Source organism: Antrostomus carolinensis, unplaced genomic scaffold, assembly GCF_000700745.2.
Source record: "Antrostomus carolinensis isolate BGI_N321 unplaced genomic scaffold, ASM70074v2 scaffold20180, whole genome shotgun sequence".
NCBI classification, from domain to species: Eukaryota; Metazoa; Chordata; class Aves; order Caprimulgiformes; family Caprimulgidae; genus Antrostomus; species Antrostomus carolinensis.
Genome location: NW_010290778.1, coordinates 82864 through 94945, shown reverse-complemented (window position 1 = coordinate 94945; position 12082 = coordinate 82864). Strand labels below are relative to the sequence as shown.

At 40.2% G+C, this 12082-nt stretch overlaps 1 protein-coding gene across 1 annotated transcript in view; it reads left to right on the top strand.

Annotated features, from left to right (window-relative positions):
• Positions 1 to 7940: 7940 nt before the first annotated feature.
• Positions 7941 to 12082, top strand: part of TBC1D8B (TBC1 domain family member 8B) — a 28520-nt gene continuing 24378 nt past the window's right edge. The window contains 2 exon segments of the mRNA XM_010174461.2: positions 7941 to 8049; positions 9715 to 9825. Of these exon segments, the coding sequence (XP_010172763.2) occupies positions 7941 to 8049; positions 9715 to 9825 (220 nt within the window).

Here is a 12082-nt window from a genome sequence, read left to right as displayed (position 1 = left end):
CCCCTCCACCCTCTCTTTTTCCTTGCATGAGAGAGGCATTTCCAAACACCACCATCCCGCCGGGAGAAGGGCGGTTCGGTGAAGTTCCCGGCTCACTCCGTGCGGGACGGGCCCAGGCGCAGGGGAGCCCGGTGGGATGTGCCTCCTGGCAGGGCTGGGGGCTCTGGGCCAGCTGCCACCTCGGGGTGACACGGGGAGCCCAAGCCTTGTTACCAGCGTGGCAGCCCTGTGCTCCAGCGGACACCCGGGCAGAGTTAGATTGGCAGCTTGTTGGAAGAGGAGATATCAGAAGAAATGAGGGATCTGGCTTGCTTTGGCAAGATGCGCATTTCAAATCCCTTTTCCTGCATGTGTCTGAGGCTGCTTGAAATGAGCTCCTGCTGAGGCATTGCTGATCACTTATTCTAAAAACAAGCATATGGAGCTTTTCAGGAAGTGTGCTTCAGGAAAGTGACAGGATATTGACCACACTATAATACACTTTTTTTTCATGAGAACTTCAAGGTATGGAGCTGAGTTTCTGTTTTAAATTCTTGTCTGTTTGTGTCATTACGCACTGCAGGGACCCCAGCTACTGCTGAGACCTCTGTTGTGGTGGTGGCTCTTCAGACTGAAACTATCTCCTTCATAGTCTGATAGCATCTGTCATTGACCCTGTCAAGGAGAAATGCTACAGAGAAGCAAAGTAAAGTTGTTCCCAGATGGGACATGGTTCTTGGGTGTTTTGCGTGAGTTGCATCTCTCTGGGTTTTCTAGGGTCTGTAACAGTTTCATCATAAAGCAAGCTGTATTAAACATCACGCATAATTGTCTTGGTGAAACATTTGTTCATTCTACGGGACAGAAACACAAAGTCATTTAAAAACATCCTCATAGACTTACAGCTGGACACACAGCTGGGGCTTCCTAGTGCCCCTCGGTTTTTGTTGAAGGTGAGACTTCCATCACTAGTCCACTGTTCTTGATAGCATTTGACATTGTGGAAAAACACTTGAATGGGATAGTTCCTTTAACATGTTGTTTGTTTTTTTTTTTTTTAATGTGGCATTGCACATTTTATTTCTGTAGATTTTCTCATAATATTAGATTAATACAGATTTCCTCAGTACAAGTTATTTTTTCTAGTGGACAAACAAAAAGAGAGAGATGTTATGGAAGTAAAACTGTAAATGAGAAAGATTAAGAAAATTGGAAAAAAATGCAGTTACATTTGTGTTTTCAGGTTTGAAAATATTCAAACCTCCTAGGTATAACCTGGCATAATTTGCTATGACTGATTTTAATTTTATATTGCTATGCGTCACTCAAGTAAATTAGTGCTTACTTTAGGAAAAAAACAATGAACGGCTGTTATGGGAAGAAAGATGAACAGTGCTGCAGGGTTTGAATAGCAATAATGGGGATGAGCTGAGGAGGCAGTAGCAAAGAATTCCCAAGAATACAGGAGGACACTTGGTAAGACAGACTTTAAGGAGGGGAGATGTGAGTTTTGAGGAAGCAGCCAATAGCTGCAGAAGGTACAGACCAAGGAGAAAAAGACATGAGAGCAGAGACACTTGGCTGAGGGAAGGCTGGGAATTCTGGTGCTGTCCTAGGTTTAGAAAGGAGGCTGTGGTTGGATTTGTTTGTATGACCCTTCTTTTTTTCAGCAGGACCAGTTTGTAATCTGTAGATGGTACAGTTAGCTCTTACGGCTTGTGTCCACACACAGCATAGTTCTGGGTTGGCTAGTGTGGATGAAAATGGACAGAAATAGCTTGTGCTGGTTTTGCTGCACCTTGGCTCTCTTCCTGCTTGGCTTTACATTTCATTCTCTCTCCTTTCTTAGACCTCACCTAAGGATACAGGTAATGTAACCTGTTTGGCTGGTTCTACATTTGATAATTCAACATACAATAGACTGTCCCAGAGTATGTTGCTGTATGTCTGGCAGTGCAACTGTGTGACCACTGGTCCTTCTGTCTTCTGCAGAGCTGCTACGGGAGAGCTACTCAGATTTTCTAGAGTGTATTGCTAAAAATATAGTTAGGCAAAATGGCCCATGTGCTGAAGCACAGTTATTTTGACACAAAACCTGTGTTGTGAATGTATGTGCCATAACCAAGGTCTAGTGAGATTAAGCGTGTTGATCACAAAGATACTGCTTTGGTTGTAGTTTAGACATGACATTAATTAGGAGGTGTATATTCCTGGAGTAGTTATACAAATGAGTATACAATGAGTTATACAAATGGTGTCATAAAATACCAATCTTTCACTGAAATGTGAACAAACAAATGATTTGTTTTCTGCTTCCATTGTTTCAATTTGCCTCTTTCTGCTTGAGAAATTCACATAAAATACAACTGTGAGAGAAGAAGAACTTAGCAATGAAATAAATGGTTGGGACTAGTCTTCCCTGCTTGTTTTATGTACCATGCTTGGAAAAGTAAGGAAAAACACTGACTTTTCAAGTCCTGAATTTGTTGCAGCAGTTATTGGCATCCTTAATCTGTAGAAGGCCCCTGCTGGTACTCCTGCTTTTTAAAAGATGTAACTTATTGTCTGTATCATTGCGAGCGAGCTCAGAGGCACAGGAGTTTAGAGGAAGGGCAGCTGGGTTTGTATGTGTGCTCTGGGGAAATTTTCCTTATCTGGTATCTGTCAGAAGGAATAACGTTAAAGTATCATCAAGCAGTGGATGTCAATGGCAAGGACCTTGTCTCTAATAGAATTTGCTGGTGGATCAATTAAAAAAGTACTTGGTGATCTTTGTACAAACATAAAGAAATTTATTTTGGTAGAAACCGCAAGTCAGGAGAGGAAACTTGCGAGCTGGACTCGGTGTGCAGCAAAAATGGTGCTTGCTTTTCAAAGCTTAAAAGTCTGTGCTGTGACATCACTAAATATGCAGTAGTAGAATAAATGGCAGAAATATATACCTCCTGGTGTTTCAGCACACTGAGCTTTTGCTGTGGCTTGTTTGCTGTGGTTCCAACACATTCCAACTGTGCTAGGAATCCAAAGGAAAACTTGCTGGTTAATAAAGATCTGAAATAATCTCTGCTGCAGCTGTAGCAAAGATTGTTTTGCAGTGTATATATTTGTGAGACAAATAACAGCACTCTGTTAAGCATATTTACAGTTGGGGATGACAGGTGGGAAAATGACCAGCACACGCTTCCCAATTAATGTTATACAGCTTTTTAGCTGTACAGAAGCAAAGAGAAGGAGGAGCTGTGATATTTGTGATACTTTTCTATGTACCTACCAAAGAGACTAATATTTACTTTTTTTCAGAGCTATGCTTCTAATTTTGCCTTCTTTCAAGAGTATCTTTATTGCCACAGATAGGCAAGATAGATTGCCACGCAAGGCCTTGGATACACACCTTAGTTTAATGAGTTACTGTTGTCTTACCTGACTCATAATCACTGACCATGATGTACTTGAGTTATTGTAAATTAAGATGAAACAGTTTTTCACTGAAGGCTTAAATTTACCTGTTTTACATCTCAATTGACTAAGAACATTTGCATCTCAGCCCATGCTCAATATTTCATTAAGCTGAGGTTTCTTAGTCATGAGATCAAGTTCACTTGAGAAATTAAATTAAGCAAAAAAGGGAGCTCTGTGCTTAATTTGAGGAAAAAGGGTTTTATTAACAAGTTTGCGTTCATGTTTTTCATAGTTTCTATGGTATGTATTTGTATCTTTGCTTGTCTAGTGAAAACTGTGGCTTCAGTTTTGTTTTTTTTTTTTAACTGAACCAAAATGCTCTGTAAAACTATTTGTGGTTACGGAATGAAGCTTTATCCTGTCTCTGTAAATAAATATTTACTGTAGTAGGGATTTACAGTTTGAATCTCCTGCACTGTAATTTGGCAATGGTTCACTCTGGATCTGTATTTCTCCCTTGATATTATATCCTGCGCCAGAGAAGCCTTTGTGGAAGCTACGTAGCATCTGCTGTGTTGCTGTGATAGCTTTGGTTTCAACAGACCTGCATCTGCTGTTTTTTAAAGAGGTTTTGTTGAAAAATACAGTCTGTTTAAATTGTAGTTAGGATACTTGAATTTGTCTACTTACTTCTCAGTGGATTTCAGTTTTGTGGTAGATCTGTATATTCCATATGCTATTCATATTGATTTTATTCCTTGTAGCTGTATCTAGGTATTATATTGCCTTCAAGATTTATTTTTCTTTTTAATTCACAATTTATTAACAGGTTGACTTTATGGTGCAAAAACAATTTAAAAAATCATTTGAAGTTCATTCATTATTTTTATTCTTCACATTTATACTTCTTCAAACCTAGAAATGTTAGTTGTCAGGACTTAGCTATTTAAAACCTCTCTTAAGGTTATTCTGGGCTTTCTTGCTGTCAGCTATTCTCTGTAGGATTCTGTGGAGTCTCTTTGTGTACCTAAGAATGGTTTGCCGAGGGATGTTTGCTATTGTGTAGGGTTTGTGTGGCAAGGTTTTGGTAGTGGGGGGGCTGCAGGGGGGGGCTTCTGTGAGAAGCTGACAGAAGCTTCCCCCATGTCCCACACAGCCAACGCCAGCCGGCTCCAACATGGACCTGCTGCTGGCCAAGGCTGAGTGATGGTGGGAGCATCTCTGGGATAACATATTTAAGAAGTGGAAAAAACTGCTGCACAACATCAACCAGGAGAGAGGAGTGAGAAGATGTGAGAGAAACAACCCTGCAGACCCCAAGGTCAGGGAAGAAGGAGAGGAAGGAGGTGCTCCACGCACTGGAGCACAGATTCCCCTGCAACCCGTGCTGAAGTCCATGGTAAGGCAGGCTGTCCCCCTGCAGCCCATGGAGGTCCATGGTGGAGTAGATGTCCACCTGTAGCCCATGTCAAAGCAAGTGAATGCCTGAAGGAGGCTGTGACCCCATGGGAAGCCTGGTCTGGAGCAGGTTCCTGGCAGGACCTGTGAACCCATGGAGACAGGAACCCACGCTGGAGCAGGTTTGCTGGCAGGACTTGTGACCCCGTGGGGGACCCATGCTGGAGCAGTCTGTTCCTGAAGGACTGCATCCTGTAGAAGTGACCCACACTGGAGCAGTTCATGAAGAACTGTAGCCTGTGGGAAGGACTCACATTGGAGAAGTTAATGAAGGACTTTCTCCCATGGGAGGGACCCCAGACTGGAGCAGGGGAAGACAGTGAGGAGTCCTCCCCTGAGGAGGAAGGAGTGGCGGAGACCACATGTGGTTAACTGACCCAAACTCCCATTCCCTGTCCCCCTGTGCTGCTGGGAGGAGGAGGTAGAGAAAATTTGGTGTGAAGCTGATCCTGGGAAGAAGGGAGGGGTGGGAGGAAGGTGTTTTAAGGTTTGGTTTTATTTCTTATTATCCTTCTCTGATTTGATTGTCAATAAATTAAATTATTTTCCCCACGTTGAGTCCGTTTTGCCCTTGACTGTAACTGCTGAGTGATCTCCCTGTCCTTATCACAGCCCACAAGCCTGTCATCCTCTCTTTTCTCCCTTTGTCCAAATGAGGAGGGAGAGTGCTGGAGTGGTTTGGTGAGCACCTGGTGTCCAGCCAAAGTCAACCCACCACAGCTCTCTATCACAAACTTCCTTGTTTTACAGTATTTTCCCTGCTTTGGTCCTGCTCTGATGAGCCTTTGAATTCTGCAGACTGTAGAAATGAGCAGTTACTGCCGAAATGAAGCTGACTGCAGCCGCACAATGTCACTTCCTGCAGTTGTTGCCACTCAGGGAAAGCTTTTACAGTGTTTTCAAACAGTTCCTTTTTATGATGATGTAAATTTCCCCTCTACTCTGCCCTGGTGAGGCCGCATCTGGATATTGTGTCCAGTTCTGGGCCCCACAGTTCAAGAAGGACAGGGAACTCCTTGAGAGAGTCCAGCACAGAGCCACCAAGATGATGAAGGGAATGGAACATCTCCCTTTTGAGGAAAGGCTGAGGGAGCTGGGTCTCTTTAGCTTGGAGAAGAGGAGACTGAGGGGTGACCTCATTAATGTTTATAAATATGTTAAGGGTGAATGTCGCAAGGATGGAGCCAGGCTCTTCTCAGTGATGCCCAATGGTAGGACAAGGGGCAATGGGTGTGAGCTGGAACACAGGAGGTTCCACTTAAACTTGAGAAGAAACTTCTTTACAGTGAGGGTGTCAGAGCACTGGAACAGGCTGCCCAGGGAGATTGTGGAGTCTCCTTCTCTGGAGACATTCAAATCCTGCCTGGACGCCTTCCTGTGTGATCTCATTTAGGTTCCTGCTCTGGCAGGGGGATTAAGCCCAGGCTGGATGAGGCTTTGAGCAACCTGGTCTAGTGGAAGGTGTCCCTGCTGATGGCAGGGGGGTTGGAACTAGATGATCTTTAAGGTCCCTTCCAATCCTAACCATTCTATGATTCTATGATCTTTCGAGGTCCCTTCCAATCCCCAACATTCTGTGATTCTGTGTGTGAAATAAACTGAGGAGAACTCGGCTGTACATCAGTGTCTGCTTTTCAAAATCCTTAGTGTAACGGGGCTGCCCAGTGTTATGCTAACAGAACACTTCTGTTTGCAAGCAACCCTTACAGTCTTGTAAATATTTTATGTCCCTTAACACTTCTAATGTAGCAAATTAGGAGGCTGTCTGATCCAGTTTTAATATAATTAATTATTGACCTCAGAGGGACTGTTTTGCGTTAGAGGAGAGAACAGGCCAGTGCTAACTTTGCTTCAGAACAATTGTGCTTTTTTTAGAAAAAGACAACAGCATGTTTCATTTGCTTCCAATTCTTCCATTGATAAAGTGGAAATTGCATTATTCTGTTGATATTACACTAGTCCCCCAAAGGACAGGAGGCAGTCAGATTGCTGGGTATGATGTACACAGTCAAAATAAAGAATATTGTCAGCAGTAAAAAAGATGTAATTGACAGCCATTCCAGGGGAAAAAAAAGCGAATATTAGTACTCTCTTGATGTACTTGATGAAATAAATATAGAAGAACAAAGTTGTGTTCTTCTGTGTTGCCCTCAGGTTGCAAAATGCTGGGCAGTTATTTCCATGTAACATATTGGCTTTATTGCTGTAAATTGGTACAACTGAGAGCAAAATTCATTGCTGATATATTTTGCTGCATGTCTGCAGCTAATGTTGATATTTTGTTAACCCAAGTGTTTTAGAGACTTTTGGGGAGAACACATCCTTATTTCAAAGATATTCTGGGTTCCTTGCCCTTTATTTTATTTTCTATAGTATTCTTCCCTGTTTATTTAAGTACCTAGGTGTTTCCCAGTAGTTTTGCTCAGGTAGCTGTGGACACGAAAATATTTTCTAAAAGCAGAGCCTTTTCTCCATGTAAATGTGCATCATGTTGCATATCTACAGCTGCAGTCATTCTCCCAGTTAGGCAAGAAGATGATTTAGGTGGAATCCTCAGTAGAAACTGTGGGGTCTAGCTTTGAGCAGAGATGAGAGTAGATGACCTCTGTAGGTTGTACCTAAAATTGGATGTTTGAAAGCAACATATGCCATGTTTAATTGCCAGGGGATGGGCAAGTATGGGCTGAGCTGTTTTTTCCCCTTGCTTCCTTTATGAAGATAGCACTAGTGTCTGGGCTGAGCAGTTACTGATTCTTTTGTTACCTGCTCCTTTATTTTACAGTCAATATCCTTGTCATTATACAGGTGGATTTTAAATCTCTGCAACCCTGGAAGTGAATCGTTCTTCAGTAGGCTTGTGTGAATGGAGTTAGCAGAGTGCCAGCAAACTGCTCAGCAGTGGTTTGACTTTCCTGGGTGAACATGGTTCTTGATTTCCCATTGGGAAGTAGCAATAAAAGGGAGTGCTTGCTGAAAAGCACCCAACAACTTGTAGTTATGGAAACTCTGACACATAATAAATACGGTATTCAAAAAATTCACAGCTCATAGAGCACTTTCAGGACTAGGGTAAGAAGGGGAGACTCTGCTCATTCCTCCCAATTATGCCAGTGGCCATAGCAGTGGAATTAGTTCGTAATGTCCAGAGTATTTATTGGCTGAAGCACAAACCTGTCGTCTATATCACAGTCATGGACCAAGCAGCACTGACTAGTGGGACTGTTGAAGTGACTGATACCAACCTCATGCAGTTTATTGTGTCTAAAATCTAATGACCTTCCAAGTAGATGGAAACTGTTAGGGCATTTTGAGGAGTGCTGCTTTCTAGTGCGCTGTTGTAGTCATTCTCTCAAGCTGAGCAGTTGCATCAACTTACAAATGGTGACTAATGTCCTTGTACTGTATATTGGAACAAAAAATGATATGGGAGAATTGTGATCCAAATAATAAAACATTCGCTGAAGCAAAGCCAACTTTGAGATCAGCTCAGTGTTATGACTCATTCAGTAAGCCAAAGCTCTTTAAACAGACATAAATGTTATCTATTCAGTATCTGACTTCAGTTAGAAATGACAAAAAATTCTGCTTTCCAACAGCAACTTACAATCTATGAATTGCAGACAAGACAAGATGGTATTTTTGATTGATGTAATGTACTGATCTTCGGGGTTTTTTGTGTTTTTTTCATTATTATTCACTTCCATTGAATGCAAAAGCATTCTGAAACTTGAATATCACAGTAAGGTAGTCACACAGGCTCTATGCTGAAAGTGTATCCCTAGGAAAACCGTGTTCTGAGGATGATTGTCTAGACTTCTCAATTTTTTCTTACTTTGCGTTCCTGTATTCTTTCACAATTGTTATTTTTCAGAATTTAAGAAGGGGCTAATGGAAAGCAAGTGGAACAAAAAGTAGCAGAATACAACCTAAAAATTCTGAAATTACTTTTGAGGGATGCATTTGAAATTTTCTAAATCTAATGCTTCTATGGAATATTAAAAACCTGAATCAAAAGATATCTGGGCTAATATTTTTATTACTGTGCAGAAAGAATGATTTTGGCAGCCGAGATAAAATGCATACTCATTTTCTCAGGAAACTTTTTGCTCTCAGTTATGGAGAGAAGTATGTCTCATTAATGAAATGACTATATTTTGATCTGAACTCTGTTTAATAGGAGCTAGTGGCAGGGAGGTGACATGGCCATTTGGGTATCTTGGGTATAAAACCTATATGGGAATAATGTGCTTTATATAGTTGTGCATGTGATGGTAGGATGGAATATTAGTGTTCCATACTTTATGTGGGACTCATCTGGTAGACTGTTTGTGAAGAGTGGCAGGCGTTTTCTAGCTATAGTGTGGTATGAACAGCAGAACTTTTGTATGTAAAGAAAGCATGATATGGTGTTCTCATGTAAAAATGGTGAAATTTTCATAAAAAATCAGACATAATAGAATTACAGTCCCCTAAGAGCTGTTTCCTGTGACTGGAAAACAGAACAGTAAATGACTAATTAAGAGGTAGTTCAATTACTGCTTGTGCTCATTGAAGGCTGGGAACTACCACATCATTACTTCTCAGGTTGTCCTCTGGTTTACCGTACTACATGGCTGTTGCTTCCAAGAAGGTCATCTCAAAAAACTTCTTCACCCTCATTTTGTGTTTATCATGGCTTGTACTGGATCAAAAACCACCTCCCAAAGACGTTCCTCTGGGAGCACTTTTTGCTTTACTCATTTATGCTTCTTATTTTCTCATGGTTCATTAGTCCTTACTTGTATAGCATTCCTGTTCACTAATAAAGGAATCAGAAGTGGGTGTGCATTTCAAAACCTTAGTTTCACTATGCTGTATATATTTTCTTGAACACAACAGGTCTTCTCGTGGGAACATTAGATGCAGTGTTGGATTCTACATCGAAAGTCGCCCCATTTCGCATCCTGCACCAGACACCAGACTCTCAAGTTTACTGGTCCATTGCATGCGGTATGTACTATGATTTAGAAGCTAACTGAGTTTATAAAGTGAAAAATGAGGGTGCAAAGTAGGGGATCCTTTTTTGGATTAATCCTCTCACATCATTATTCATTCTTGTGACCTCTAAATGGTTTAAAATAATGTGCTAATGTGGTTCCAGTTTTTCAGGATGTATCTAGTCATATTACAACTTCTGACTGCCTGCTTTCATCAGTAGTCCATCAGGTACTAAAGCCTTCGTGAGCTCTTAGAATAACAGAGGCACAATCTTTTCTTCTGTAAGCTGCAAGTGTAACTTGGCACAGTTCAGGATGACAGGGATAAGTTGACCCTTGGGAGTACTAAGTCTGCTGTAGGTAGGAATAACAGAAGCTCCTTATCCGACTGTTTCTTTCTACTTTATCTTTGCTTGTTAAAATAAGCTGGGTTCCCAGTCATGGTCAGAGCTGAATTCTTCCTCATATCTGTTGCTCTTGCAGTGTAGGAAGTTCTTACTCTTTCTCAGGTTGTGCTATTAATCAGTAGCAAATGGAAAAGAAAATTGACCATGAAAGTGGAGAATGTGATTTTTCCCAGAGTGTGCTTTTTGGCAGTGTGCATGCATTTATTTTGTTATGGGTATTTTATTTTATTTTATTTTATTTTATTTTATTTTATTTTAATTTAATTTTTTAAGTTTTGCAGCTTCTTCTGAAAATAGTCTTAATTCCTTTATACAGGATGCTTAACTACTGAGTATCCAAAGAGATCTTCATTCCAAAAGTAGAGAGGACTCCTTTTTTTCTTTACATGCATCATTATTTTTTCTTCTGAGGCATGGTCTTGTCTTTATATTGAAATTAATTAGCATTGTCATGTGGTCTAATGCTAAAAAGTCATTGTTGTGGAATTAATCTATTTCTTAGGCTTATTGAAAACTCTGAAAACATCTATAATTACAATGAAAAAGAACCATATATTTTAGTTCATTTTTCTGTGCTTTAATTTTTTTTAATTAGTAGTGTTCTTTAAATAAACAAGAATCTGTCTAGATTTCTCCAGGCTCTAAGCCTTCCTTTCAGTTACCTACAGCAAGAGATGAGCTTTGCAGGAAATCTACCATTCTGCAAACATTTACATGCACGAATAATTCCACTAGTAAGTGCTGTGCTGTTGTTACATTGGATTTTGCTGTTATTGCTTTATTGTGAATCTTCATTGCTTCACCTTAAATGAAAAATTGTGCCTCGTGCTGTCTTTTCTATCCAGTTAGCTGCTTTCAAAATACAGATTTGCTGTTTTAAATATTTAGTTAACAGTTTAAACATTTCATGCTGTAATGCTAATCTGCTCCTGTTCACGTTGTGCAAGGACTTCTGTGAAGGACAGTAGTCGGTGAGGAAAGAGTTTAATAATTTAATGTAATTCCTTACCTGTCCCTTTAAAAGGGCAGCCTTATAAAGCTGATACAATTTGAGCAGTTGACAGTAAATACAATTGACAGTAAATAACATTTTAGGACTACTTCTGAAGAAGTCAGAACTAATGGTGAGAGGCTACCAAAAAGGTATTTTGATAAATATGTTGGAAATATACTCTGGGGAATTCTAATGCCATCAGATCAGCCCTTGGGAAAATACAAAGGGTCATCTTCACCTTAGGACTGAGTTTACATCAGTTCTGTGCCACATAAGTATACTTTTCAACAAAAGGCTACGTCATGTAGTTGTACTTTGCGTTAGAAAACGTATTGTTCCTCCTGGGAAGTGAAGAAATTGAAGAGACTACATTTTGTTCCTGCTGTTACATATTAAGGATCTGAAACAGTGATCCTAAATAATTTAAGGATTTATTAAAAAGTTTCATTTTTACTGCGTCACATCTGTGCCTCTGATTCACACTGTGACTCAAATAATTGGTCGACATGTTTTGTAGACATTTTTCTACATTTTGAGAAAAATAATTAGTTTGCAATCTAATTGCTATGTTAATTACTCTTAATATAATTTTTAAAGAGTTATTGCAAATCCACCCTGTGTAGTGCAGTCTTAACTATTTAACCAAATTTAGAACAATTTCTATTCATTCCCAAGGCAACTTTAACTAATGCTGTGGAGTCCATTGAAAGTTGTTTAATTAGTCTTTACAAAGTAAACTGAGAAAAAAGACATTGTTAAAGGTGTGTTCTTGCTTCAGGGTATGGATAGTATGTGATTACACTGACTGATTTTGTTTGTGAGCATTCCTGAGGAGGATGAAGCTGACAATTAATTTATATTCTAGAATC